Here is a 14,399-nt window from a genome sequence, read left to right as displayed (position 1 = left end):
TTGAAGTCAGTTAGCGTTTCTGCAGAGTTGATTTGGAGTCGATATGCACTCCACCTGCAGTAAATGTTTTTTATTTTGTAATTATTTTTAGTCATCGAGGAGTAAGCTGAGTGCTTTTAAGTTTTCTTCCCCTTATCCACTTGCTCCGAGTCTACTCTGTTGATGTTCGCGTATCAGCATATAGCACCACAATGAGTTCCTGTAAGTCGCCACACAACACGTTTGCTTTAGCTTGACCGTTTCTTCCCGTTTATGACACAAAGTCAAGCATAAATGCAAAATGTTAACAAGGACTTGTTCCCTTTTCAAAAATGAATTTCATTGTGAAATTTTACGGTACAAAAGAATAACATACAAAATCTTAAAGGATACGGGGACAGTAAAATTTGACTCCTCATCATGCATACAAGCTGATTCAAAGACTGGCTAAGAACCACTTGCGGGGTGTGGATGTTCTCGTTTCAGCCACAGAGATACTAATGTTTTTCTTTCTGCCTATGTTTGTATGTGCAGCATTTGAAAGTGGTAATCCTTCTCTCCTGTGTAGTTTGTTTTTGAAATGTTTTTGTTTTTTTTCTCCTCTCTTGGTGTTGGACAAAGATTGTGAACGCACAGGAGTCATGTTGGACCTGGATCATGATTTAAAGTGTGAAAACAAAAGACCTCCATTGTTGATGGCAGGGCCTAATGTGAATAGAAATGGAAGGAGCTGAAAGACTCGTGGTATGAAAGTGTTTATTGTAATGCTACATTTGCTTTAATCTCTTTTTTCCCCACTACATTGGAGAAGATAATGGACATTTTCGTCATTAAAGATTACCTGAATGAAGCAATATGATTGTACTTCCTTTTTCTTTATCTTGAAAGTTGACAACCTGAAGTTTAAATTTTATTTTCGGAAAGAGGAACCACCTTGCAGTTCTTACAAACCTCAATTGAATATTCAGATAATTTTCAACTGCTTTGTTTTGATGTTGGCTTTGCAATATTTAAATTAATCTTTTGAAGCTGTTTAAAGTAGTCTAATCACCCAGTCACATGGCAGCAACCTACTGCATTTAGCCTGTACATATGATCAGGACCTGCTGAAGTATAAACTGAGGATCAGACTGGGGAAGACAGGCGATTTAAGTAACTTAAACCAGATGGGCTGGTCACAGTATCTCCGAAACTACTGAGCTATTGAACAGTTTTTACAACCAAGGCAGGTAGAAGGGCATATCTGAATGCACAATGTATTGAACCTTGAAGTGGATAGACTACAAAAAATCTATACCAGAAGTTTGGAAAAATGTTGGCTGGTTTGAGTCTTGATCTCTGCTGTGATGTTTGGATGGAAGGGTCAAAATATAGCGTAAACAACATGAAAACGTGGACCTGCCTTGAAGTTTCAGGTGTAATGGTGTGATGCTATAATACCAGCCTTGGTATTTGGTGAGCATCATGTAAATGTCACGTCTTACCTGAGTATTGTTGCCGACCATTTCCATCCCTTTATGACCACAGTTTTCCCATCTTTTGATGGCTGCTTTTAGAAGGATAACGCAACAAAACTCACGTAATCTCAAGTTGTTGAACATGACTATGAGCTCACTTTACCCAAATGGCCTCCGCAGCCATCAGATCTCAATCCAATTGCGCTGCGGGACTGTTTTGATCACGCGGACTGGGAAATGTTTCACGTGGCCGCCAGAGACATTGATGAATACACAGACTCAGTCTGTGGATTTATCAGGAAATGCGTGGAAGATGTCGTCCCATCCAGAACAGTCAAATCCTTCCCAAATCAAAAACCCTGGATTAACGGAGATGTTCGCGCGGCACGGAACACCGCCTTTGCCTCCGCGAACACATCGGACTACAAACACGCACATTACCAACTCCGGAAGACGATCAAAGCAGCCAAACGTGAGTACAGGGACAGGGTGGAGCAACAGTTTGACAACCCTCGGAGTATGTGGCAGGGACTAAACACGATCACAGACTTTAGAGGGAAAACCAGCACACCGCAGACCACGGCCTCTCTGTGTGAGGATCTAAACGTATTCTACGCTAGATTCGACACAGCGAACACCATGAGACCGGACAGTGTGCGCACCGCGGATGACGTCAGTGCGCACACTGTGTCTGAGGAGGATGTGCGGAAGTGCTTCAGGAAGGTGAACGCACGCAAAGCTACTGGTCCGGACGGGATTCCCGGCCGCGTCCTCAAGTCATGCGCGGCTCAGCTGGCTGGAGTCTTCAACCTTTCCCTCTCTCTGTCTGTAGTCCCAGCCTGCTTCAAAATGGCCACCATCGTCCCTGTACCCAAATCCTCCACCATCTCCTCACTGAACGACTGGCGACCTGTAGCCCTGACCCCCATCGTAAGCAAATGCTTCGAGAAGCTGGTCAGGGACTTCATCTGCTCTGCACTACCCGACTCACTGGACCCTCTACAGTTTGCATACCGCCACAACAGGTCCACTGATGATGCCATAGCCCTGACACTACATACTGCCCTGTCACACCTGGAGAAGAGAGACACGTATGTGAGGATGCTGTTTGTAGATTACAGCTCAGCATTCAATACCATCGTTCCCTCGAAGCTGGATAGGAAACTGCAGGATCTAGGACTGAGCAGCTCCCTCTGCAGCTGGATCCTTAGCTTCCTGTCTGACAGACGCCAGGTGGTCAGACTGGGCAGCATCACCTCATCCCCCATCACACTGAACACTGGTGCTCCACAGGGGTGTGTACTGAGCCCTCTCCTGTACTCACTCTACACCTACGACTGCACAGCCACTAACAGCTCCAACATCATTGTGAAGTTTGCGGACGACACTACAGTGGTGGGTCTTATCACCAACGGTGATGAGACGGCTTACAGGGAGGAGGTCAGCGCCCTGACCCACTGGTGTCAAGACAACCATCTCACCCTCAACGTCGCAAAGACAAAGGAGTTGATAGTGGACTTCCGGAGGTGCAGAGAAGTACACACCCCCATCACCATCAACGGCGCTGCTGTGGAGAGAGTGAGCAGCTTCCGGTTCCTTGGTGTACATCTGGCTGAGGATCTTACGTGGTCAGTACACACAAACAAAACAGTGAAGAAGGCGCAGCAGCGCCTCTTCTTTCTCAGGAGACTGAAAAGATTCGGCATGAGCCCCCGCATCCTCAGGACCTTCTATCACTGTGCCATTGAGAGCATCCTCACTGGATGCATCACCACCTGGTATGGCAACAGCACCGCCTACAACTGCAAAGCTCTCCAGCGAGTAGTGCGGTGCTCTGAACGGATAATTGGAGGTGAGCTTCCCTCCCTCCAAGACATCTACAGGAAGCGCTGCCTGAGGAAAGCGGGGAGGATCATCAAGGACTCCAGTCACCCCAGCCATAAACTGTTCAGACTACTTCCATCAGGAAGGAGGTTCTGCAGCATCCGGTCCCGTACCAGCAGACTGAGAGACAGCTTCTTCCACCAGGCCATCAGACTGCTGAACACGTCATAGACACCTCAGCTTCACTACTGGAACTTCAACATTATGCACTCCACACTGTATATAAATGCCACTGTTTTGCACATATTCAACTCTGTATATTTTATATATTTTATTATTATTATTATTATTTTATTTTATTTTTTTACTATTTAATTTGTAAAAATGTGTATACACACACACACACACACACACACACACACACACACACACACACACACACACACACACACACGTAGGAAAATATTTAGTATACACTATTATATATTGTACATATATTTATTAGTTTCAGGTTGGCCATTCTTGTATCTTGCTCGTTTGTGTTGTTGTGTTTGCACATCTCTGTTGCTTGTGGGGCTCGCACACAAGAATTTCACTCGCATGTGCTGTGCCAGTGTGCCTGCACATGTGATGTGACAATAAAAAGTGATTTGATTTGATTTGATTTGATGGAATGGGAGTTTCCCACCTTTGATGTGCAGCTCACAAATCTAAAGCAACTGTGTGATGCCATCATGAGGAATGTTTCATTGCCTTGTTGAACCTGTGCCAGGAATTAGGGTAGTTGTGAATTCAAAAGGGTGTCCAACCTGGTATTAGGTCTACCTAATGAATTGGCTGTGAGTGTATATTTTTAACTTCAGAGGACTCAACTTTGCTTGTCTTATTTGTAAGAATAAATTCTAGCTAGAGTTTGATTTTCCTCTGACTTACTGTACTTCCATAGACAGCTACTATGAAAAGTCCACAGCTATTACTTTGCAATCCAGTCCAAAAACTGTGCTTTCCTGATGAGTTAGCACACGTAACTAAGACCTGGGGCATCAAGCTTCTCTGGAAATTCCTTTGAGCTCTTGACCATTACAGTGTTAATATTCTCAGAGCAGAGAAAGAAATGTGGCTGAGGTTGCCTTTTAAGAGATAATGAAATGCCCCAAACTCAAATTTCAGTTAACATTTTGGTAAATTATACATTTAAATGCTTTTGGAATGTCTCTCCTTGTTTTTAAATGTGCATACCTGTCTATTAAAAGTCTTACCAATCAGAAGATATTATTTCTTTTATTTTTCTTCTTTGGAACATCATCTGGATATTTTAGCTGCACAAAGCAGAAGCAGGAAGACCTTCCGGTTTGATTTTAGTGATTAGAAACAGTCCCATAGGACCCCTGAAGAACACAACTATAAAAGCTTGAAGCTCTGCTCTCAAGTGGGAGGTATTCTGCAACAGTTTCAACAATCTTTTCCTCAGTAGTTTAGATAATACCACAGTCAGGGTACATGAACCTCATAATCTTATCCATCTGTTTGTTTAAACTGCTTCAGTGATGTCAGATGACCAGCAGTGAATATCATCAGCCATCACGAGGTTTAAATGTAAGAGATCAGTTTTAGTTCTAAAAATAATCAATCAAAATTCAGAGTTTGAATGCGCTAGTCAGTTGCGGCCTTTCTCTGCAGAGTATGTTTTCTCTTCTCACAGTTCAAAGCCAGTTAGCTTAATGAGTGATTCTAAACCGACCTTGGGCATGAGCCTGCGTGGCTGTCTTGCCCAGTGGCAGCTGGGATATGTTCCAGGCCGACATGACTTTCAAGGATAAAGTAGGTTTAGCTAATGGATGGCTGCATTTCTTTGATCAGGGCACTTAGTTACTGTAATGAGCTTCTGAATGACTTAGAATAACCTAATTGACATAAAGTAACTTAAGTAGTAAACATACAGAAGTGCACTTAGCCCACTTAATCAGTTTAACATCTGGGAAATTTACTAGTTGTATTTACTGGTTGTAAAGGGAAGCTGCTATTCTGCAAAATTCCTACTGATCTGTGATGCAAAGACATTTGATTCTCCAGACTCTGGTTCATGATTAGCTGATTGAGAGTCAGGATCTGGTTTCAAACTCCAGCAAGAAGATGCTTACACACAGACTGTGTATGGCATCTCCTGTAATGAAGCAAAAGTGTCAAAAGTAACACAAGAGAAGATCATCTCATCCTGCACACTTTATGAAACACAAAACGGGATGATGTGGCACTCTACAGGTTTCTAAGGGATATTTTGGTCAACCTGTAGAAATACCAGAAGTTTGGATAATCCAAAGTAGCAGAAAACCCCCCACACAGAATAATCACAGACAATAAAATAATTGATCTGAAGGCAGCCTCATCCACCTCAACCAAATAATGCTTCCACCGGTCCTCCTCCATCTTCCCTATATGGAACCTCAGCACACCTGTTCCTAGCCAATCCGGACACAGTGTGACACATAGCCCCTCCCACTGCAGCTGATGGCGTTACCATGGGTTACAGGGTGGTGGCCAGCTCCATCTCTCCCTCTTGTAAGGAGACTTTCTTCCCCTTCTTCTCAGGATTCAGCAGAATACACTGCAGCAGCACACAAAGATACTGAAACAGAACAAAACACAGCCCAACAGGTTTGATCAGGGTGCCTGTTCCTGCTTGTTTCCATCAGTAACTCATTTCCACTCATTTCCCACTTCCAACTGAAATTACCTTTTGTACTTATTGTAAGCATTTTTATTTTCTTATTTTGAAAAGGAAAAAGGTCTTCAGTAAGCAGAAGGCTCCTTTAAGTATCTGAATTGTCTGATCTTATTTATGTTCATATACTGATACGAAGGGGATTTCCTTCGAGTGGTGGGGTCCCCTCCTGATCCCACCCACTGATATTGGTCTAGAGTATTGTTAGGCTTACAATGCCCCAAACTCCCAAATAAAAACACAGACAGAATCAGAGGTGGAATGTAACTTATTAAAGTACGTTACTAAAGTAAAGTTTTAATGTACTTGTGTTTTATTGAAGTATTTCCTTGTTAAAACTTATCATTTTATTTAAATAGGATTACGAGATTAACGTCTCAGAGACATCAATGGGTTGTTGCGTATGATTCTGCTGATAAGCAAAGAATAAGCAAAGAATAACGTTCAGTGACCGAAAAGCACAATTTTGCTTACTTCAATCTACAATTCATTAAAAAACAACAACAAAAGACCTCTATTACATCAGTGTCTGTGCCTCTTCAGTGTAAGATATCAACCTGGCTGCTAGGCTAACATTTTAATGGTATTTGTACAGTAGATGAAAATTTTTAAAAAATGAATTCTCTTCACATAACCCTTGTAACTTCCTTCTACTGGAATAATATTTTCCACTGGAATAATATTTTCCTGTGTAAGTTGCAGAAGTTCTGTTGTAGCAGAAAAACAATGAGTGTTGAACTTTATGGAGACATTTTGAATGATTCCATAGACACAGAGTCAACCAGTCCCCCCAGACCTTCCAGCTTCTCTGATTTCATTTGGACTTTTCTAAACCTACTTCATTACACTGATGCTGGAAACCATGTCATTTGTAGAGAAAACTATGCAAAATCAGGCAGCAGATTCTTCGCCTGTGCTTTTCTTTTTATGATAAATTAGCACCAGCTCAGTGATGACCCATGCTCAGTGATTTGGGTTTCCTGAAAAGTCTAGGTTTCCATTCCTCCCCCATAGTATCAAACTGGCTGCCCTCAAAACTGACAAAGTGCTGTGTAAAGTGAACTGAACAGGGCTAATAATCTAATCCAATAAGTATGTTTTGGTTGGAGCAGCCGATTCCAGAATCCACTCGTACTGCTGATCTCCCTGCTTGTCCTACATTTGTTACTGGATGCCAGAGCCGTGCCCTTCCTGTCCAGAGACCAGACTCTCCCTGTGCCTCTTCCAACTGTTTATCGGGCACCCCGCCAACTTTCCCTTCTAATTATCTAACGCTGCCCCCCCACCCCCCGCCCCTTGCTCTGCTCTCAGCAGGGGACTTTTTTTTTTTAGTGTAAAGACAGTTCAGGATAAAGGCAGGAGGTGTACAGGTGTCAGGGCACACTCTTGGCCTTCAGGTGTGGCTGTACCCCAGGCATGTTCACCTTTCAGAAGCCACTGCTGGCATTCAGAAATCAGACTTTGCCATCTTCCTGCAGGAATGACCACCCGCCCACACACACACACACACACACTGCAGCCCTCTGGGAGAGGGAATAGTAGCAGGAAAGCCATTTGCTGCCCACCACGTTGTTATGGAAACTGCGCGGACACGGACTCTTGTGCAGGAGAGCTTTTGTCTGTCATGCTTGAAGTCAGGAATCAACAATATTAGAATCAGCTGTTACAGCCTGGTCTTATTGATCACCATGCAACACTGATTTATTTATACCTCAAACACATCTGTTCTCTGTAAGGCTCATCTGCAAATGTTCTTTATAACCCTTCACTTAACCTCTAGCAACACATATAAAGGTCATATATATAAATCTGCACAGGCTACCTGACTGTTTTTCATGTGACTTCACTTGGTGAGTTAAGTATGATATTTTTAAACCACACAATGTCCCGGTGTTGAGCTAAGCCACACTTTATAAACCACACTTTAGTCATGCGCTTGCGTTATCTATAATTACATTTATGACTCTTTGTAGTGTTAAAGCGTTTGTTGCTGTGTTGGTCGGGAGAAAGAAAGGTCTTTATGAAAGAAAAGTTATTACTTTTATGTATTGTTTTCCAATGTCCACAAACAGCATTACAAGGCTACTTATAGGTAAGTAATTACTGTACATACTGACATCTAATATTTAACCATGGGAGTTCTACGTATGGCAAGTACCCTATGCTAACCCCCACCCTGTGTTTTGGAAGAAAATACTAAATAACTTTTTTTTTGGAAGAAATTTAAACTGCTTGTTGTCATCACCAAAAACCTCAGAAAACAATTTTCAAGACAGCACAGCGTTAGGGGATTAAACCTCAGAGGATTAACCCCTTAAGTGCTGATTTGGAATTGGACTACCCAATGTGAGGCAAAGGACATTGGGCACAAGAATCCTGCATTCATTTTAGTCATTGTAGTGGTAGGTGGCCCCCGACAAATACCCAGAACAATGGGCTTTCAGGAGAACCAGGTTACATACTAATACATACTGACGATGATTTAAACCAAAGGTTTTACATTTGATTTCACTCCTTAGACCTGTTGATACTGACAGCTGCTACTTTTTCAGTACAGAGATATGCTGAGTTTTGAGCTAATAGCTCTTTGGGAATCACCTTGTTGGTGCAGAACTTTTTGTGCCAGTGTTTTCTTTGGCATTTTTCCTACATTCAGATGAAGAAATAGGAACAAAGTAGGTTTTTTTTATGACAAGTTGTTAGTAACAAAGTATTTAAAAATGCAATTTAAACTTGGTTCTTTGCTGAGTTGTCTGTGATGTGTAGACACTGGTTCATCTATTAAGAATGATTCAATATTTTTCAGTGCTTCAGTGATTCAGAAGTCTGAAAATGGTCAAGTACGAGGACTGGACTGAAAAGGAGTGGAAAAATAGACAATGTCTAAAGAAGTACTTTGGAAGAACTTCAGAAATCATGGCTCTATCTATCTATCTATCTATCTATCTATCTATCTATCTATCTATCTATCTATCTATCTATCTATCTATCTATCTATCTATCTATCTATCTATCTATCTATCTATCTGTCCGTCCGTCCGTCCGTCCGTCTATCTATCAGTATTAAGCTTTTAGTACAGTGTAGCTGCAGATTGATCATAAAAAAATGCAGTAAGCGAACCAGGCTGTCAGTCTCATGCATCAAATGAATGTGGTAAAAGACAATCTGAAAACATGCTGAGTATGGAAAGTTTAACACAAAGTTTTGCACTGCAGATTTTGCAGGGGTAATAATCGATATAATAATATTGGGGTTATTGTAGGTGCAGCATTTTCTTACAAATGTGACCGTGTCTCTGGCATTGGGTTTGATACCAAAACATGCCAACTGGAAGAAAATCATGTTATGATCATTTCCAGGCAGAGTGGTGCGAAGAGTAAAACTTAAATCCAAGCGGAAAAGACAGCAGGAACTGTTATTTTGATTTCCTCTAGTTTAAGTTCCTTCAACACAGGACACTGATGATACCTTAAGACACCTTTTGCAAAACTATGCACAATACTTCAACTATGGTTCTCTACAACTCTGCATCGTATTTATCTGTTTAGCTGTTGGGATATTTGAGCTTCCAACAGAGAATTAGCTATGTGCAGTTTGAATAAAACATTACAGGCCAGTTTTATAGAACAATAATATCATCCCTTTCTAACAGATTCACCTTAGTGAAGGATGTGTAACTTATATCTAATGGCTTAATATAGGTTTGATAAAGTATTTTCTTTTTTTCATCACATTATGAAATTTCAACCAACAGCTGAATCACAAGGCTGAAGTTGTGGCAGAGCTGAGAAAGCCATCATTACCCTTGCGTTAAAGGTGAGAAATTGGTAGTTTCGAAACAAAACGTGGAATTCTATCTTTTCTTAATTGAAATTGTATTCCTCTATATGGTTCTGGTTAGTTTTGAAGGGGTGGGTCTTACATGGAAAATATGATGTCACACACTCTACGTACATTACGTTGCTTGGGGCTGCCATATGTCCTGTAGGAAGTGGTAAAAGTAAAAGAAACAGATAAAAGACAAACTAAATAAATAATAACAGCTCAAATCATTTAAGTAACTTGTAATACAAGGGAGAGAGCGTCCACATGTCCCCACTTCCTTTCCCCTTAAGTGGCTGAACTTTATGATTTGACTACAAATCAAATGGAAGCTGGAGTTGAAACTTGAGCAAGTGCTGGACACACCTGAGGGGTGTGTGTGTGTGTGTGTGTGTGTGTGTGTGTGTGTGTTGGAGCCCGGGGTGTGGTGCTGAAGGGACAGCTATCCTCATTGTTGGACTGGGTGTGACTTTGAGGAACTCTCCATGGTGCTGGGCCACTCTTGACCTCAAACATCCGACAGAGACGCCCTGCAGAGACATTTAAAGACTGCACGCCACGCTTTAATTATTACATTACACAGCTCTCTGGCGGGCAGGACAGCTGCGAGGACACTGTCTCCGGGTTAAATAGAGCTACAGCGAACAAGTCTTCAGTTTGGACAAGTGAGAGCGCAATATTTCCGGACATTCAGCTGTGATGCGCTCCCGATAGTGCCAGTCTGGACGGTTTCATTCGGGCTACAGGTAATCCCTCATTGGGAAACATCCTCCTCCTCCACCCTATAGGATCTCTTTGTGACAAAGCCAGACTTTAGGTCTCTCCCTCATATGCTGATTTATAACTCAAACAGCTGTGGGCAAGGAGCTAATTTAGACTCATGAGTAAGCAAATCAGAATTGTTGCTGATCTGTGGCGGAATCACTGACAAGCAATATAGCAGAAGGCTGTCTCACATCTTTCCCTAATATCAGATATTACGTGGATTCATTTTGCACTTCTCTCTCCACCGTGAGAGTGTGTGTGTATCTTTTTTTTCTCGAGCAGCATTAGCTTTACTGATTTTTTCCAGCTTTGGTCACAGTGCGACCACCTGCGATTGAAAACCGGCAAAGGCGGTGGCTGTCCAAGCGCACAGCGCTGAGGGAAGGGGAAAAAACCGGACAACACAACAAGCTGAGACTCCGAGCATCTGTGCAGCTACACACCGCTAAACCCAATCACAACCAACCGCCTGGAAGGGATGTCGACCGCCGGGGAAATGCCAGCTTTCTTTCAGAGGATGGGCTCCGAGAGCCCGGCCAGGCCCAGGCAGAAATTCTGTGGCGTGTTCTGTCCAGTGGAAGGTTCCTCGGACAGCAAGACGCTGGACTTTGATGCACTCTCGGCGTGCAGGGGCAGGAGTGACGGGCGAGTCATTGACCGACAGACCGACATCTCCCAGCCGAGGAAGGTAGAGATAAGGGAGAGCACAGGGAAAGAGGCTCTGCAGAATCTCGATGATAAACGGGTAATTTTCTCCGATTTTGCATGCCGATTGTGTATATTTTACACCTCTCCTTCCCAGTCTTCCTCCTTTTGTCTTTCTTTCTCTACATTTATCATTCCAGCTCTCATTTATTTCATCCAACATTCAGCTTTTTGCACACACCCGCGCCATTTTTCATCTACAATCGCATCAGTCACAGAGCCTTTGCCACTCAGCAGAGTTTGTTTAAGCATACACATCCAGTTTATGCCAGACAACTTGCCATGACTACATTTCCCAGAAAGCACTATGATGTAACAGAGTCGCTGGCCCTCAGTTAGAGGGCCCACCATGCAGAAATGCCAGAGGGAGTGGCTCTGTTAGTCAGAGTCCTTAACAGCACAGTGCAGCTGGCTGTTGGTGAAGGAAACACTGTTAACAGGTCTGCACGAGAAAGAAAAAATAAACATATGTGTCATCTACCATGGCATGATTTAAATAGGAGGCACACCTTTGTGAACACATCAGCCTGGTTGCTTTTGCAAGGTGATGCAGGGTTGGACCATTGCAGCATTACTGCCCTTGAGATCTCTCGTTCTTTTAACAGCAGAACTGAGTTGATGGACAGGCTCAACCTGACCTGCATGACTTGCAGGAAAATCTATCACGTCTTTTACTGCTGCTTCAAGCAGTTATTCAGGTTTTAGTGATTGGTGGTCAACCCACATCTGTACTTCCTTTACTTAATACTCAAGCACTCAGAATGCTGTTAAAAGCTTTGGGCGTTGGTGTTGAGCCCTTTTATCATGTTACATATTGATCGGAAGCATTCGCCGCACAACCCACTCCCTACTCTCTTCCATCTCTTCAAGTCATATATGATTAGTTAGTTGCTCTTCACTTTTCTGATGTGAGAGCTTACTTCACAAACACAGACTTCACAGACTTAATTGATGTGATCTTCAATATCAGTGATGTCATTATTACAGGAGATGCATTTCAGCGTTGCGTTCTTCAAAAGCAAGCTGACATTTTAGGACTGTGGTGGATAAAATGCGACACAACAGCGCTGCAGTGCATGTTTACTCAGCTATTGTGTGTAAATGTGGGTTCGCTGCACTCGCAATTTCTAGTTTTACTTCTGCTCCACTCAATTTCAGAGGCACACACTGCACTTTGTAACCCACACCATTTATTGTACACTTATTGTAAAGTAAGCTTTACAGACTTAATTAATAACACGTTAAGATAAAACTCTATTGAATTCATGTAAATGTACATGATTTTTTAGCACTGATTTCCAGCTCCATGTTTGAATCCATGGACTCTACTAGAGTAGGTTTGCACAAGTCACAATTTAGAATAATCCTTCTCTATCTCATATTAAACCTTTGTGCAGATCCTCTGTCTGAAACAAGGCATGTAACTCCCTTTAGCCTCCTTTTAAACCAGCATTCCTCTGATTGGCGATCAGTGGTAAACAGAAGGTTTGAAAAGCAGGTAGGTGGAGCTGTTTGCCTAAGATCACCATATTTTGGATAACAACTCTCTATGATGTCATACGGAGCCAAGAGCATAAAAAACTGTCTGAAACATGTTGTTAGAGCAGTCTGAAGCCTGAGCTTTTGTCTCATGGGGATTACATGTACTTACATAACATGTAAACTCATTATGTTAAACTCTGGCCCTCTTTAATATGGCTATTCAAATTAAGAAAATAAGAAAAACTGAGTTTGTGACTGAATTGACAACTTTTACTGTGGTTTTACAGACATTTATATAACAAATGAACTTTAGATAGCAATTTCTTGCCTTAAGGACTTTGTTTGCAGTTGTTTTTTAATGCACCTTGGGCAATCTGATTACATGCGGATGGCTAAGAGGCATCACTGTTTACAACTGTTTATCACATGTCTCCAAGGCTTCTGTACATATTTCACAACCGGCTTCGTCACTTCCACTGGAAGGTTAAAGGACACTGTCCCTTTTCTCTCCCTTGCACATTAAGAAAACAAAGTAATGGTTATAGCAGCTGTTGAGACTGGCAGGAAAATGTCATCCGTGTCCATGGCATTAAAAAAAAGAAACACCACATGCTGCACTAATGACATATTTTCCTGTTACATCCTTGTCAGGGACACATCAAGACAAAAGCATTACAGACTACTTTGGTAAGTCCTGTGGCTGATCAGCTGCACATCATGATGTGAATCTACTGTTCCACAAAGAATCCTTATGCCTAGCGGAAGACCGTGGAGGCCATGCTTTAAGCGTATACACCAAATTTGGACCCTAACATTTGGATGTCACAGCAGAAGTCGAGGCTTATCAGTCAAGGCAACATTTTTTAATCTTCCATTGTTTAATTTTAGTAAGCCAAACTGTAGCTTTACCTTCCAGTTCTTAGCTGGCAGAAGCAGCGTGGTCTTCTGCTTTAAAGTTTGATGCGTTCTTCTCAGATCTCTGATTTTTTTTCTGTTTTTGGACTATTCTCTGTAAACCCTGGAGATGGGTTTGTGGGAGTGAGCAGTTTTCTTAATGCCGATACCATCCTGTCTGGCACCAACAATCAAAGTCACAAAGTCACTTAAATCACCTTTCTTTCTCATCCTGATGCTCGGTTTGAACTTCAGCAGGTCATCTTGACCATGTCAACATGCCTCAGTGGGTTGACTTGCTGCCATGTAATCAGCTGATTATATATTTGAGTGAACAAGCAACCGAACAGGTTTACCTAATAAAGTGTCTAATGAGTGTATATTTGCTGCTGTCTACTAATAATCTTATTTCCCAGAATGCATTTTAAAATCAGGTGTAAACACAGACATAAAAACTACAAACGGTTTTCAAACTTTGGTCTTAAAGGAACTGTGTCAGTTCAAATACATATTTTTTCTATTTATAAATAAGCACAAAACAAAATTTAGCGGAGAGCCTCTGAGTACAAAATATATCTGGTTAAGCTCAATTGACTACTTTTGGTAATCTTACACTGCTTTAACCTGTTATAGATAAATAATAAAGTTAACTGTGTACTGAGGAAGAACATTTTAAAAATGAAAGCAGAGTTTATCACATTTCTTTTACTATGAAGTGAAGTCTTCTCGATCGGTCTTTGATTAAAAA

At 42.0% G+C, this 14,399-nt stretch overlaps 1 protein-coding gene across 1 annotated transcript in view; it reads left to right on the top strand.

Moving 5' to 3' along the window:
* The first annotated feature begins 11,037 nt into the window (after window positions 1–11,037).
* The window catches only part of dpysl2b (dihydropyrimidinase like 2b), a 31,513-nt gene continuing 28,151 nt past the window's right edge, over window positions 11,038–14,399 (top strand). The window contains exon 1 of the mRNA XM_082539747.1: window positions 11,038–11,315. Coding sequence (XP_082395873.1) covers window positions 11,049–11,315 — 267 coding nt within the window. The 5' untranslated portion in view covers window positions 11,038–11,048. The remainder of the gene's footprint in view (window positions 11,316–14,399) is intronic.

The sequence above is a fragment of the Aulonocara stuartgranti genome (genome assembly GCF_965226115.1).
Source record: "Aulonocara stuartgranti genome assembly, chromosome: 7".
Lineage (NCBI taxonomy): Eukaryota > Metazoa > Chordata > Actinopteri > Cichliformes > Cichlidae > Aulonocara > Aulonocara stuartgranti.
The sequence above is the reverse complement of the archived record's forward strand: the minus strand, read 5'-3'. Positions and strand labels throughout refer to the sequence as shown.